This window comes from Pongo pygmaeus, chromosome 19 (assembly GCF_028885625.2).
Source record: "Pongo pygmaeus isolate AG05252 chromosome 19, NHGRI_mPonPyg2-v2.0_pri, whole genome shotgun sequence".
NCBI lineage: Eukaryota > Metazoa > Chordata > Mammalia > Primates > Hominidae > Pongo > Pongo pygmaeus.
In genome coordinates this window covers 9,862,772-9,879,014 of record NC_072392.2, presented here as the reverse complement: position 1 = coordinate 9,879,014, position 16,243 = coordinate 9,862,772, and the positions used below count along the sequence as shown (strand labels likewise).

At 49.4% G+C, this 16,243-nt stretch overlaps 1 protein-coding gene across 4 annotated transcripts in view; it reads left to right on the top strand.

The window, feature by feature from the left end:
• GAS7 (growth arrest specific 7) overlaps positions 1-15,804 on the top strand; it is a 292,644-nt gene extending 276,840 nt beyond the window's left edge. For all 4 annotated transcript variants that reach the window (XM_054459127.2, XM_054459131.2, XM_054459129.2 and 1 more), the window contains exons 11-14: positions 809-932; positions 6,725-6,804; positions 8,375-8,473; positions 9,134-15,804. In XM_054459127.2, the coding sequence (XP_054315102.1) occupies positions 809-932; positions 6,725-6,804; positions 8,375-8,473; positions 9,134-9,247 (417 nt within the window). In that variant the 3' untranslated portion in view covers positions 9,248-15,804. The remainder of the gene's footprint in view (positions 1-808; positions 933-6,724; positions 6,805-8,374; positions 8,474-9,133) is intronic.
• Positions 15,805-16,243: the final 439 nt, after the last annotated feature.

Below are 16,243 nucleotides of genomic sequence, written 5' to 3'. Positions count from 1 at the left end.
GCGAGGAGAGGCTGCAGCTGCAGTCGGCGGTCGGGTTGCTGTAGGCGACCAATTAAACCCCGAGCCTGGCAGTGCTGCTGCTGGTTCACGTGGGGCCCTGTGTTTAAGCCTCACCTGGCAGAGTCCTCCTGACTCAGTCACCCCCTCCCTGCTCTCCTTCCTGCTCAGGGACGAGGCTGAGTCCTGGGTGGTCTTACCTCAAGGGAACTGATGTTCAGCCTTAGAGGGAAGACAGCGTTCCCCAGGGACTGATTCCCAGCCCCCAGTGCCTTAGAGAGGAGAAGGGGGCTCAAACTGCTGGGACACCTTGGGCCCAGCCAGCTGCCGCCACCAAAGGACCAGAGATGCCAGTGGTGGCCTGGAGGAAAGGCAGTACAGTGAGGGGAACGAGAGGGCCGAGGCGTGTCCAGCTCCGGAACGGGAGGGCTGGTGCTACATCCTATTAAGTGCTGTAGGGAGGTGACACAGGTGGCCTTTGTGGTCCCTTCCAAGCGGGGGGGTGGTGATTTTAGGACTGCATAGGCCCCCAGTCTGTATACAGGCTCCATCGGGAAAGAAACGTGATTTGAGAGATTGATGTAGGCTGAGTCCAGATGTCACTGGAAGAGGCAAGGACGAAAAGAGCTGGGTTGTAGCCTCTATCTAGCTGGGTGGTGCCACTCTGGCTTCTGGGCCTCTTTGGACCACTGTGGCATCATCCACACAAACAAGGGGCAAAAGGACTCCAAAGGGAAGCTGGGCTGCGTGGCCCAGGAGGCCCACTGGCTCCGAGCTTTACGAGCAGCTTCTCCGTGTCCTTGGACCCCAGGCCCGGAAAGCCCTCACAGAGCGGCAGAGGGACCTGGAGATGAAGACCCAGCAGCTGGAGATCAAGCTGAGCAACAAGACAGAGGAGGACATCAAGAAAGCGCGGAGGAAGTCTACACAGGCTGGTGAGTGCCGGGCACCTGCCTGGCCTGGTCAGTGTGCACAGCAGGAGAGGGCATGGGGCTAGAAGATGAGGTGACTGGGGAGGGTGCATCTCTCCTTTGCAAGACTGCAGCGGGGAAATTACTTCCCTTGTTTCCTAGGAGGTACCCCCTCTTCTCTCCTCTCTGACCCACACCCAGAGATCTCAAAGAAAGAGACTTTGGGGGTCAGAGGAAGGAGACAGGCCGGGCTAGTTCTGGGGCATGGTAGAGGCTGGACTCCTTACTCTCTCTCTGGTCGTGGCTTTTTTTTTTTTTTTTTTTTACCCAAGCCCCAGATCTCTGACCAGGAGGTGGACAAACTCCTTCATGCACTGAGAGCTCAGGGCCCTGTCCCTGTTCAGAGCCCACAGAAGCACACAGCTCACCCAAGCTGCCCACTTCCCCAGGAAACGATGCTCTCTCTGAAAGTTCACCTGTGGGGATGGGCTCCTGCCCTGGGAACAGAGGCTGACACTTTGTTTAAAGAAATAACCAGATTTCAGTCTCTTGGGAATAGTCTCCCAATGAGTTGGTTTCTGCTTCCACCTAGTGGTCAAAGTTAGCTAATACACAAAGAGGAAGAGAAGGCCTGGTAGAACCAGTGAAAACCTCGGTAACTAGATCTAAAGGAAGCCACGTTTCACTGTACGAGAGGACACGCAGGTTGCCTCTGGAATTAGAATGTGTGCCATAGTATTAGAGTTTGGTCTGTAGGTCCCTTTCACCTCAATTTCTGGTGAACCTGTTACAATTCCTTCGTTATAGAAGAAAACAGCCACCTTACGTTTCAAAATAAGGTAGGATAGAAATAAGTCAATAAAAAATAATGTAATAGAAGGAAAACATTTATTATACAGATCTTGTAATACACAATAATAAATTACAGGATCCAGAAGTAGAAGGCACAGTATATTTATTGGTGGGGGTGGGGGGCCCAGAAGGGGAAGAGATCTGTTTAAATTATTAAGTTATTAAAAAAAAAATTACAGGCCAGGTGCAGTGGCTAACACCTGTAATCCCAGCAATTTGAGAGGCTGAGGCAGGAGGATCAGTTGAGCCCAGGAGTTCCAGACCAGCCTGGGCAACATAGTACCTCATCTCTACAAAAAAATTTGAAAAAATTAGCTAGGCATGGTGGTGCATGCCTGTAGAATCAGCTACTCAGGAGGCTAAGGTGGAGGATGGCTTGAACCCAGGAGGTTAAGGCTGCAGTGAGCTATGATCACGCCATTGCATTTCAGCCTGGGTGACAGAGAGAGACTCTACCTCAAAAAACAATTATATTGCAAAAACAGTATTGGTACATGGCAAAATATTTTAATCAGCAGACAAGAATATAAAATGCTATTCACAGAAATAATCACCATCTCTTCCTAGTGTTTTGATTTTTAAATATTTAAATTTATATAAATTTGATCATACAATCTATCTTCTGAACTTATTTAATGTATCTTGGAAATACCTCTTTTTCATTTCTGTAAATCTTTTGGCCCATCCATTCATGCATATCAAACTTTTTAATGGCTGGCCAGTGTCCAATTGTATGATTGTACCCAAATTTATTTCATCATTCCCTTAATTGAGGTTTAGGACTCTTAGATTGTTTCAGAGTGCTTGCCAGCCAGTGAAGCTGTGTTATTGTACCTGCATCTTTGTGTGTGCCTAAGACCAGATCTGTATATAGAGAGAATATAGATGCTGAGTCAAAGGGTATTATTCATCTTGATGGATATTTCCAAATTGCTTTCCAGAGAGAGCACCCATTAACAGTATCTATGAATAATGCCTGTTCTCTAAATGCTTATCAACATTGTGTGTTACCAAGATTTGAAATCGTTAGTGAGTGGGGAAAAATGATATTTTGTTTTTAATTTGCTTTTCTCCATAACCCAGGTTGAGTATGTAAAATATACATATAAATCATTTTGTACTTTCTGTGAACTAACTAACTCATATCCTTTCCCCATTGACCATAGATTCTTTATCAGGGAGATGAACCGTTTTTCATTTTAATTGCAGATATTTTTCCTAGATTGTCATTTGTCTTTTAGTTTTGTTCTTTGTAATTGTTTTTTGCTTGTCTATTTTTTCTTGCTGTTTTTCTGTACAGTGATATTTCCCATAAGAAGCCTAGATTTCAGAGCTGATTTAGATCTTTTTTTTTAATCACCTAGAGGGTTTTTTCTTACTTTTTTTTATTTCAGGTGTTTATTTTTGTTTTTGTTTTTAAAAAAGTGAAGGCTGGCCGCGGTGGCTCATGCCTGTAATCCCAGCACTTTGGGAGGCCCAGGTGGGCAGATCACGAGGTCAGGAGTTCGAGACCAGCCTGGCCAACATAGTGAAACCTTGTCTCTACTAAAAATACAAAACTTAGCTGGGTGTGGTGGTGTGTGCCTGTAATCCCAGCTACTTGGGAGGCCAAGGCAGGAGAATCGCTTGAACCCAGGAGGCAGAGGTTGCAGTGAGCCGAGATCGTAGCACTGCACTCCAGCCTGGGCAATAGAGCGAGACTCCATCTCAAAAAACAAAACAAACAAAAAAAAACAGTGAAATATTTAACCCGCCAGACATTTATTTTTCCTTACACTGGTGGTCTAACCATATTCCACAGGTTCTTATTTGTGGTGTTTTTATTTCTGCTATTTTCAATATGTTTTGCTATTTAGGTTTTCATTTGATCTTTGAACCAGGAATTGTTTCAAAGAAAATCTTTACATGTTTACAAGCAAGGGCTTTGTTGTTGTTTTCTAATCTTGCTATTTTTTTTTTTACATAGTTTTATTGCATTGTCATCAGATAATATGGTCTCTCATTCCTGTAGTTTGGAATTATTTTTTGATGAAAGTGACAGTCCTTAGACCTAACTCTGAAAAATACCGCCTCTTCTGAGCACTCGCTGTGGCCAGCCTCCATGCTTTAGAGCATTGTCTCTTTTGATCAGCACAGTCCCCCTGCAGGGAGGTATTTTTATACCCTTTACAACTGAGAAGACTGATGGCAGAGAAAATGAGAACCTTCCATGAGGTCCACAGTGGTGGAGCGGCGAAGCCAGAATTCAGTCTCCTCTCATTCCAGAGACTCTGCTTGTCGCCATTTTGCTGGACAGCCTGTTGCTCAGGAAGTGCCACCTGTTCTTTCCTTCTGTTCCTTTCCTCCCTCTTCCTCATCTTTTCCAAGGCTACTAGAAGGAAGGACATCAGATCCTCAGGGATCATCATCATCATCATCATCATCTTCATCACCACCATAGCCCATATTAATATTTGGCTCTCTACACCCATCTCTATTCTAAACGCTTTACATATATTGACATATTTATTCCTCAGAACAACTTGGTAAAGGTGCAGTCATTACCTCCATTTTACAGATGAAGACACGGAGGCAAGCGCAGGTTAACCAACTTGTCTACGATTACATAGCTAATAAGTAGTTGAGCTGGGGAGCTGGGATGACAACAAAGGCATTCTTTTTTTTTTTTTTTTTTTTTTTTTCTTTTTTGAGATGGAGTCTTGCTCTGTCACCCAGGCTGGAGTGCAGTGGTGCGATCTCGGCTCACTGCAAGCTCTGCCTCCCAGGTTCACGCCATTCTCCTGCCTCAGCCTCCCGAGTAGCTGGGACTACAGGCGCCCGCCACCACGCCCGGCTAATTTTTTATATTTTTAATAGAGACGGGGTTTCACCTTGTTAGCCAGGATGGTCTTGATCTCCTGACCTCGTGATCCGCCCGCCTCGGCCTCCCGAAGTGCTGGGATTACAGGCGTGAGCCACCGTACCCACCCAACAAAGGCATTCTTGTCCCACAATCCATGGGACAATACTGTTCTAAAAGTTCCAATTTCAAGCTCTTGGGCTGCCATAGAGAGAAGGTACAGCCCCCTTCACTTACTGTTTCCCAATGCTGTGGAAGTTCCTGAAGCAATTTCTCAAAATCAGGATTGACACATAGGGCTCAGGGAGTTTCACAGTGTACAGAGCAGCACGCCGCCCTCCTCCTCAGCCAGGCAGGAGCTCTTGCTGGAAATGCATTTGCATTTGAGAGGCTGAGGCGGGCGGATCACAAGGTCAGGAGTTTGAGACCAGCCTGGCCGATATGGTGAAACCCCGTCTCTACTAAAAATACAAAAACTAGCCAGGGATGGTGGCGCATGCCTGTGGTACCAGCTACTTGGGAGGCTGAGGCAGAAGAATCACCTGAACCCGGGAGGTGGAGGTTGCAGTGAGCCGAGATTGCGCCACTGCACTCCAGCCTGGGTGACAGAGCCAGACTCCATCTCAAAAAAAAAAAAAAAAGGAAGAAAGAAATGGTTTTACGGTGCAGTATCCACTTTCTTCTCTCCAGTTCAGTGCCTCTTGGGATCAAGGGTCTAGTCGTTGGCCTTGGACCAAGAACAAAATGAATAAATGCCTTGATGTGGGCTCTGTTACTCAAGGCACACTTGCGTCTGGTGTGTGGCACAGCTAGTGGCGTGGTTCGCAGCTAGGCCTTCGGTATGGAGACATAACCTTCCCTGTTCCCTTTGACTTTCCTATCAGAGTACCTATGAGCCATAATGACGATACCATAGGAGTAACTTCGACTCTACTCGGATTACTAAATTCCACTCTAGCATTCTGCTTCTAGAATTACTAGAGAAAATTACTTCACTTTGGGGTTCACTCATGAACTTTTTCCATCATGAGCAAACACCATGATGCCTTCCTCTTGCTGGAGCCCTGTGAAGATGAGGAAGCTATGCTGAGACAAAGCTGTGCACGAGAGCTGTGCTGCCCCGCCTGCTGTGTGCACACGCATTACCAGAGCGTCTCGTAAACATGCAGTCTCTGATTCAGTAGGTCTCGGATCTGTCCTGGGTTTCTGAATTTCTAGCCGACCCCAGGGGATACAAGTGCCACTGGCCCACAGACTGTGATTTGTGTAGCAAGGTTCCAAGGTGCTGGTACACTTAGTAATGTTTGCAATTACTAAGTGTTTTCTTTGCACTTAGTTTCTTGCAATTACGGTGTGTTTTCTTTCTAATTACAAAATGTTCCCAACATACATATGATAACAAAGTAATAGAGTAGTCATAAAGATTGAATAGTTATGTTTGCCTCGGATCTTTCTGTGATGACATAAAATGCGATAGAAGGAGCTGATTCCTGCCCACTCGCCCTTTCTCTGTTTCCCAGGTAGCCACTCTCCTGAAGCTGGGGTGTGTTGCTCCAGTGCATGTTTTAGACTGTGACTACAGACGCGTTGTTTTGTGTTTCAGAAGGACATCTTGCAGGGTGTTCATGCACACACACACACACACACACACACACACTCTCTCTCTCACATGATCCGCAAATTTATCTTCCTTAATTCTTCTTAGTACCAAATTGTGTGTGACATGTTTTAACCAATCTGGACTCCCCAGTGTAAAATAAAACTGCTGTCTTTAGAGAGGGAAGCATTTCTTGGGCTCATGATAGGATCGGGGGTCCTAGGAATACCCTAGACACACACACACACACACACACACATACACACAATGAGAACCACCATCCTGAACCCTTGGTATCTGGGGTCAGGCTTCAGGGGGACACCTGAGCTAGTTTCTCACGGAGCTGGATTTCCGCCTTCCTTCCCTGTCTCTGCTTTCTTCTTCTTCCTACTGCCGTCCCTTTTCCAACTTTCCAGTGGCCACCATGACCCCAGGGGGAGGAGAAGGCTTGGCTGTGGGGCTCAGGGTGGGGCACGGAGTCATGGTGAGGATAGGGTGCATCATGATGATGACTGTGTCTTTTTCCAGGAGACGACCTCATGCGCTGTGTGGATCTCTACAACCAGGCCCAGTCCAAGTGGTTTGAAGAGATGGTGACCACCACACTGGTAAGTGGTCAAGGGTGTGGACATGGCAGTACAGAGGCTGATACAGAGCAGCCCCTGGTGGTTGTTGGTGGGCATGGGGATGATGGCGTGGAGTGACCCTAGAGATGGTCATCAAATCTACTTCAGTGTTGGGGTCGAAACCTCAATGTGAACCAGCTTATGTGGATTCAGATCTCTGCTCCAGCGCTTCCTAGCTGTGCGGACGTGGGCAGGGTTGGGTTGGATATGGCTCCATCCTTCCTGGCTGTGCGGACGTGGGCAGGGTTGGGTTGGATATGGCTCCATCCTTCTTGGGCTGTCCTCTGCAAGGTCAGGGTCAACTGAGGACTCTCCTCAACTAAGTGGACAATGGCCTGTTTAGGAAAAATAGCCAAGCTATAGGAAGAGAGGACCGCCCCACACATGCACACACACGAGTTGCAGGTCCTTGATAGGAGATCCTTGCAAAGTGGACGGATGGGTGAGGATGGAGCTAGGCAGGGGGGTGGAGGGAGGCCTCTCACCAAGGGTGAACAACAGGCGGCAGGGCTGATGATGCTCTTCTGAGTATTTCTTGCAAAGGGGCAGCATCTCCTTATCGGTCAGCACCTGCCTGAGTGGACAGTGAAGTGTGGCTGGTACTTGGGCCAGATGGGACAGGAGGCATCATGCCAGGTGCTCATCGGATCAACCCACTGCCTAAAGCCACCCCTGTCCATCCAGCACAGGACTAACCAGCTGCCTTCCCCAGGTGTCAGCCCACCAGAGCAGATTAGAGGCCTCCACCAGGGACAGTGACCTAGTTTTCCTCCTGGTTAATCTCCTAATTAAGCCCCCTGCTTTACCCCCCTTTCTGGTTAATCACCTGGGCAGTGACCTAGTTGTATGCAGAATAACAGCCGGATCCCCTAGATTCCAAAGACACAAAACCATCTAGAAACCAGAGGACAAACCCTTTCCACTCTCCCCTTTGACAAAAGCTGTGCCACGTGCAGCCCGGTCTGCCTCCCTGGCCCGGTCTCTATTGCGGCCGCAGCACTAGGCATGGGCAGAGGAAGGGAGGCTGCTCAGCAGAGGCCCAGGGACAAGGTCCCAGGAATGTGTGGCATGGAGCTCCCACATATGCCCCCTTGTTGTACCCCATCAGGGCACCAGGGCCAGGGCTGCATGGGTGCATTGCCATGAGTAACAGCCCGATGGACTCTGGTTTAAATCCTGTCCCTCCCATAATTCCATGTCGCTTTGGGTGAGCTGTGTTGTTGCCTCTCTAGGTGTTAGTTCCCTTGCTTGGAGAATGGGGATAATAACAGAAATGATCTCTTAAAATTGTAACGAGGACAGTTAAGGAACGCATGTAAAGCCCTCAGCACTGTGCCTGGCGGAGCAGACTTTTCAGGAAGTAAAACAGCAGCTGCTGCTGTCATCAGCTTCACCTTCACCTTAGATATGGGGCACTCTCTTCATCAGACCCCAGAGAGTCAGATGGGGCAGGATGTCCACAGCCAGTGACTTGCGTTTTGTGGTCTTGGTGGGAGGACCCCCAAGTGGAGGGGACATGCTCAGAGTTCTCTGGCCTTTGCTTACTTGGCAGGAGCTAGAGCGGCTGGAGGTGGAGAGGGTAGAGATGATCCGGCAACACCTGTGCCAGTACACGCAGCTGCGGCATGAAACAGACATGTTCAACCAAAGCGTGAGTTTCTAGCCCAGCGGGGCTCCCGGGCGACACGGGGCCTGGGGAGAGCCGCCTGGCACTAGGCGGTGGCAGGTTAAGTGGCTGCTGCAAGTGAATCTGTCCTAAAGGCGGGCAGTGGGCAGGTGCTCTGGCCTGGGGGTGGCCTCGTGGACTGGGCCTGTCAGGATTGTCCTGGATGTCCATGTGATTCCGACCCTGGCACATGAAGTGGACACACATGTGAGCTGTTACCCCGAGGAGAAAGAAGCTCGTAACAGTTACAGTAGCTGAAGACGTTATTAAATTTCTTAAAAAACAAAACCAAAAAAAACAACTTCTAGAAATATTCAGAATTCCTAAAGCTTAAGTTGTATTTGTCCTGTTCGCTGGTAGTAAATGTGGGGTGGAAGGGAGAGAGAGACAGGCTTTAAGGCCCTTCTGTCCTCTCATCCAGGCCTGGGGTCTGCAGGGTGAGAAGCAGGGTTGGGATGCATTCTGGGTTCCCCGTTCACAGCCCTCTTCATGTGCTGTCCCTCAGATGGGCCTCCCCTGGGGCCCCAGAGCCCTCTAGAGAGGCTGCTCTGAGAGACACTAAGGCGAGGACAGCATGTCTCAGAGGAGACCTCCCCGGCTTGGCCGCCGTCTCTAACAATGTCACATTTTCTCTGTCTCTTGCAGACAGTCGAGCCCGTGGATCAGCTGCTTCGAAAAGTGGACCCGGCCAAAGACAGGGAGCTGTGGGTCAGAGAGCACAAGACGGGCAACATCCGCCCTGTGGACATGGAGATCTAGATGGGCCTGTGCAGCTTTAGGGGGTCCTACTGGGGAGGGGGGCTGGGCTCCCACCATGGGGCCCATGCCAAGTGGATGCCCCCACCCTGTCTCCTGGGCCATTGAGGAGAGAGGAGAGAGCTGGTGATTCCAGAAGGGTGACCCGGACAGCCTAGCTGGGGGCTCCCCCATATTCCCAGGCCCAGAAGACAGACCCACAGCCCTGCCCTTGTCTCTGAGGCTGAAGACCCCCTGACTCCCGTGCTGTGCTTGCCGCTCTGAAACAAACTGAGGCTGGAACTTGGTGGTCCCTGCCGAGTTTCGTAGGGGTCACTGTCACATGCTTGTGCCCTGGAAGTCCCAAGGCTCTTCCTCCAGCTGGTTCCCTTGTCTCCAGGGCTTTGGAGGATCAGGGGAGGGAGGTCTCTGTCTCTAAGCCAGGTGTCAGGATCAGAATCATGGGTAGAAGGTGCCATTCAGCTCACAGCCGCACCCAGAATCCTTTGCAGCCCTCCTTCTTTATTTTTTTTCCCATTGCATTCTGGGAATCCACATCTGGCTTTCTCAGCCACTGTTCATCACCAGGGGTTTTAGGAGGAAGGCTTGGCTTCTGTCTTCCCAGACCCACCATGCCTGGAGAGGTCAGGATGGAACTACCTCATTCGGCAAATTAGCCCCAAATTGAGCGCTGAATCATGTCCTATGAGATCAGGCGCCATCTGTAAAGTCTCTGGAAATGCCAATCCATCCTTCCCCCAGCTGCTTGCTTGGGGAGGCCCCTGCCCCCACCCTGCCAGCCCTTCCCAGTCTCATTAGAGGAAGCTTTCCAAAGTTCTCAGTTATCAAGACCTCATCCAGCTCGTCCAAAGGCTTCAGGGATGGAAACAAACCAGCTCGTCTCAGAGGCCAGCAAGCTGGGGCCTGTCCGCCACGGTGCCCTCTGCACCTTTGGGCTGCCCTGGCCCCTACTCTTCCAGGCCGCCCACCATAGGCTCTTAATGGGGCTGGGTCAGTCCTACATGGGAGCTGGGTTAGGGCAAGTCTTTGCCATCCCCCAGATGGCTCTGTCTTCTTGTGTATGGCAGGGCTGGGATTGCTGTCCCTTGTACAGTTTTCTGTCACTGGTGGGCACTGGACAGGCATAGCAGACTCTCTTGTGGCCACACTAGGTTGTCGCCTTTCAGGCAGTGTCCCGCCACCTTTGCTTCCAGCTCCTTCTGGACATTCCAGAGCCCTGCACCAAACCCTCACTTGGTGTCTGCACCTCCTTTCCCTCTGTCCATCTTCCAATCCCTGGAAAAGTCTGGTCTGAGTGTGACTTGGGAAGCTTTCAGTGCTGCTGTTTGGCCCAGCTCATTACTTTCTCCCTTTCTCTACCACAGCAAACACATTCTCCACCATGTCAGTCTAAAGAGTCTGAAGGGGCCGGGAGAAGCGTGAGCGAGGGGCAGATTCTAGTCGGGAGCCCATGCCCTGGAAATCCATCTTTCTTCATCTTTCCCGTTGACCACTTTGGGTTTGACCTGCACATCTGCAATGAGGGCAGAATTCAACAAGCACAACTCACCGGTCTTTCGGTCAACGTGCTAGAAACCGATGACTTATTAATCTCGAATTTTTTGGTGCCTCTTTCATTGAATGAGAATTGCTTTCTTATAGTTCACATGAGAAAAATGCCTAATATACTAAAGTAAACCAAACGTTGTCACTTTTCGCTTGTTCTTGAAACATTGCAACCAAAAAGGCCAGCGCAAAGGCCTTCACCGACATGAAGACCTCCTGGTAGGATCTGTCCGTGGGATGGAGAACCACTCTGTCCAGATCTGGGGTTGGGTCGTGACACCAGCTACCAATTTTAGAATATTATTTCTTGGTTTGTTTATGAAAAATGGGTGCTAGTGGTAATTGCTTTGTGGCTTAGTAAACTACTTTGTGGATGATTTCCAAACATTCAAAGCCAACAGCCTCGTTATTAACAAGATATTTTGAGTACAATATGGCTCATTGACTTTTCCATTTCATCTGAGGATTCCAGAGTCCTCTGTTCATCCCTGGGATAGAGTGAGCCCTCTTGCGTCTTCCAGGGTAGCTCAAGTTGGCCCAGTTTGGGCCAGTCCATTTTTGGAGGTCACTCTTTCCCCCTTCATCCCCTCACCTTCTTCTCTTTACCCTCTTCACGTACTTCCTGTCTTTCTTCCTTCCCTCTGTTATTCATTCATCACGCAAGTTAAAGCCATTGTGCTAAGATCTAATCTGAGGACACTATAATGGCCCTGTCATCAGGGAAGCCCATGATCTCTCGTTTTCAGGGGCCTTACCGGTCAGCAACCTTGGCATTGATATATAGGTACTCTGCAGACTTAAAGTTTTCAGAGGTAAGTCTGTTGTGCTGATTAATCTACATTCATTTATTCAGCGAATGCTCAAGACAAGCCAGGCATGCTGAGAAGCGGCGCTGTAGTTGTGTGTAAGATGGGCATTCCTCTGCTCTCTATTCTCCATGTCAACGGAGAAGAGTATAATAAGAACATTGTACCCTCTCCACACTTAACCCTCTGGGATTCTTTATTATAATATAAACTGCTGTCGTGAGGGATTTACCTGTTGGATGGAAGGTAGACAGCAACAAGATTTTAATCACCTGGTCACCAGACCCTCACGGCCCATATCCAACTCGAATTTCATCAGAAATTTCTTTGTTTGCTTTAAATAACTCTTTACAAATAAGGGCTGGGCACGGTGGCTCATGCCTGTAATCCCAGCATTTTGGGAGGCCGAGGTGGGTGGATCACGAGGTCAGGAGATCAAGACCATTCTGGCTAACACGGTGAAACCCCATCTCTGCTAAAAATACAAAAAATTAGCCAGGCGTGGTGGTGTGCACCTGTAGTCCCAACTACTTGGGAGGCTGAGGCAGGAGAATTGCTTGAACCTGGGAGGCAGAGATTGCAGTGAGCCAAGATCGGGTCACTGCACTCCAGCTTGGGTGACAGAGCAAGACTCCATCTCAAAAAAATTATAAATAAATAACTCTTTACAAATAGGAAAGTGAAGCCCAAGGGTACCCAGTGAGGCTGTGAAATGGCCAGTGAATTAAGAGCAGGGCTGGAGTCCAGACCCCCTATCCCTATGAGGAGGGGCCCATTTCTGGTTGAAATCAAGATTAGGATGCAACTGAGAAAATAAAAGACTGCACTTTGGAGAGGCGAGCACGCTATCCGGGTTGTTGTTTTATGTCTTGGTGCTTAGGTGAGGACTTAGCTGGGTTTATTCAAAGTGGGTGGGTCTGGGCTATTCTTGAGAATGTCCATTCCATTTCTGAGAACAAGTCAGCCCCTTCTGCCTGCCTCCACCCAGGAGACTGATGCACAAGATCTGTTTGTGAAAGCCTGATTTAAAAAGAAAAAAAAAAATCCTTAAGCCAAATGGTGTTCCAAGTTGGTTGCCATGACAACCTCCAGGAAGAGCCACTTGTTACCCTCTATTCTTTCTAGTGCTTTCCGTCAGTGGCAACACATAGGCCCCTTGGACCGTGGGGACAGCGGCCCTGAGATTCTGTCAGTGGGACCACCCTGGGCCTCCTTTCTACTTCCACTCAGCACCCTGTTGGCCAAGGAGAATTTCTGCGGTGGGAGGCAGTGCTGTGCTAGGGTTGATAAACAGCCAGGCACACCAAAACAGTGTACCAACGAATTCACCAACCAGGGGTTTGTTTCCCTACCCTTTGTGAAAACAAATCAATTACTAGATGAGTGGATGGATGCAGAAAAATCTGGGCTGAGCCAAAGTCCCTTTTGGAAATACAAGCCATAAAATTCGAAGGACATCAGCGACCTTGGCTTGTTTAGGTGATTTTACTTCCAGCTGCAGGTAGTCTTGACAAGGAGCGTTTAAACAGAAGGCTCAAGATGCGCTCCTTGTGTAGGTAGGAGAGAGCGCTTCTAATGTTAAGTGGGGTACAGATCAGCTGCCCGCCCACATAGCCTGGACATCGTCTTGTCCCCATAATCCTTCCCATCCCTACCAGGCCCATCGCCACCACCTTTTCCCAGGTTTATTGAGGTATGATTGACATCCAGTAAAATTCACCCTTTGGAAATAAACAGTTCTGTGAATTTTGACAAATTTAGTGTCTTGTGACCATCACCAAGATCAACCTGTTTTTAACACTCCAAAAAATTCCCTCCTCCTGCCCTCTTTCCCTGGCAACCCTGATTGATTATCTGATCCTATAATTTTGCCTTTTCTAGAATGTCATATAAATGGAGTCACACTGATGTCGCCTTTTGAGTCTGGCATCTTTCCCTCAGCTTAATGCTTTTGAGTCATTCACGATGTGTGCGTGTGGTTTGTTCCTTCTCGTTGCCGGGAAGTATTTCATTGCATGGGCGTACTACTCTGCTTCTTTATTTTTACACTGAGCCTTTTGCCCTGGAAGTTCTTGGCCCAGGGTCTTCAACTTGTTTGCACGACCGCTTCCAGCTTGCTGCTTCCTTCGGCTCCCCAGGCTCCTCCTCCAAATGCCAGCTGTGCCCACAAGCTGTTCTTAGGGCTCACACTCGCCTTTTGGCGCGTGGTGGGTTTTTGGTAGTGCAGAAAGAATCCAGGGATGGGAGAGGAAGGGATGGATGGGTGCTCAATTGCCGCTCGCATCTGCTGCAACCTGAAGCTTGCATTTCAGCCAGCAGATCTGCTCCCTTCTGGGATCCAGGCTTCAGTGTCACATGGTCCTTGGCTATGTATTGGGCGTTGGAGGCTTTGAAAGGCAAGCAGAAGCAGCATGGACAAGAAGGCTGGGGCTGGCCCTGGGGCTCATCACGATGCTTTCCTGGATCTGTTGCTTCATCTGCAGCTGAGGGTGTTTGTTCTAGATGAGTGTCTCAGGCCACCGGCAACTGCATGTACCTCCTCCCTTTCTCATTTCCAATGATGTACCCTATATACGTGTTCATGCTGTGTCTGGCTCTCATCTGCACAGTCGTGCATAGAAATGCCTCAAGTCCTAGTGAGAGAGATGCCTTGGCACGTTTCCATTTAGATTCAAATGGAGCTAAAATTAAGAGTTTTATGAGCTGTTAAGAATGAGGTAGTTTCTCCTAGGACCCCCCCCAAAGAAAGTGCAAGTAATGACCGTTTGGGTCTCGTTCGCTGATCTTTGATAGTATGTTCTGGAGTCTACTCCCCAGGAGCCAGGACAGGCATGAAGATGGAGTCCTTGTCGCAGCTGGAGCCTTGCCTAGCTGGTGGTCACACAGCCTGGCCTGTGCCTGCACCCCACTGGATGGTGGTACATGGTGGCAGGGACAGGACCACACCCAGCTAAGGCCAGGCCAGGCTGAGTGTGACCCCCGAGGTAAACACTCCTCTAAGTTATGTCTTGTGCATGCCCCCTGCTCAGTGAAAGGTGAGTCCGGAGACCAGTTGGGTACCTCTCTATGCGAACCAGAGACATTTCTGGATCCAGGCCAGGTGAAGATGAGGGCCAGGAAGCCTGAGCCCCCGGGGCCTCAAGGTAGGGAGCCGAAGAGGCTGCCGGGACTCTGCTGGGTTGAGTTTTGCCAGGGAGGACTCTTGTCTCCCCCTCAGGAGTATTTCTGTTGAGGCTTTCCTGGAGGTGAAGAAGCAATTCCCATTGGAGCAGGTTAGAGCGAGAATCAGAGGGCAAAAACCAATTCTCTTCTCCCCACGTTCTAAATGCTGGGGCATGGCTGTCAGGAGGCCTTGCTGGGAGGCGTCTCTGGGGGTGGGGTGAGGTTGGGGCGATGGCCTTTGGAGATTGCGTGTGGTGCTCAGGACTGTTTCTTGGTGTTTGAGGGAAACTTTAGTGGGATTGCAGTGGAATGTAAGGTCAGGGCACGTGGGTGCTCTCTCGGGGTGGGGTGACTCCGAGACCTAGAGGGAAAGCCTCCTATGCAAGGGGAGAGCACAGGACTGGCCCTGCTCTGCGCCCTCCTTTGTCCCATAACCTGAAGTTAAGTCACATCCCCTGTCGGGGCCTCCGTGCGCTCGTCTGTCAAGTGGGGGCGCTTCCCTTCCAGCATCACCTGCAGCAGACGGGCTCTCGGGAGTCGTGGGTTCCAGGCAGCTGTGTGGACCCAGGGACAGACATTCAAAGGGACGCCAGCCATCCTTGGTGACAGGGGCCCCAACTTAGCATCCCTTCCCTTCCATTAGGAAGGAGATGACCGGAAGCAACCCCTTCACAGACACGAGCACATTGGCAAACCCTATGAGAGTGGAATTTTCTAACAAAATAAACTTGCTTGTTTGATCTGTTTTCTGTAACTTTTGCTAAATACTTTATACATTTTTCATGTTAAAGAGCCGTGTCTCCCGCCAGCACTCCTCACCCTGGTATGAATGTGTTTCCTCCACATTGTATATCCTTCCACCCTCTGGCTGCCTAGATCAGTAAATAAAATTGATGTAATATAATTTATAAGTAACACTGTTGAAACCCTGATCCCAGTGGAGGCTGTAACCCACCTGCCCCCGCAGCGCCACCCCTGACCCCTGTTACCTGCATTTGTGTGTATTAATGCTGAAGAATTAAATGTTTAAAGAGTTTAAATTTTGAAGGCGTTTGCTATATACAGTTGTCCTGCATTATTATAAAGAGTTTTCAGGAAGTTAAATCCCATCTCGTTTTTTTTCTTCTGCTCTGTGTGTATCCTTGAGATGCCTAGATTCATCCCATGTAAAATAAAATGTCCAGAGACACTGGGTCCCCCTAGGCGACCCTCTTTCCTGGAGGGCTGCCACATTCTTCATGTGACCTGTCTTGGCATCCCTCCTAGGCTCTCGAGATTGGTGGTGATTTCACCTCCGATGACTTAGTGGTAGACAAAGGGCATCTGGACACTGGCGCCCAAATGGATGCTATGCTCCTGGCCTCAGGCCCCTCCCTCTGGTGACTTCCTGTCTCTGTGGGTTCCAGCCCTCTGCCTCCCTCCCGTCTCTGGAGCTCCTGGCTGTTTCTTTTCTCATCCATCCATCCGTTCATTTATATATATATAT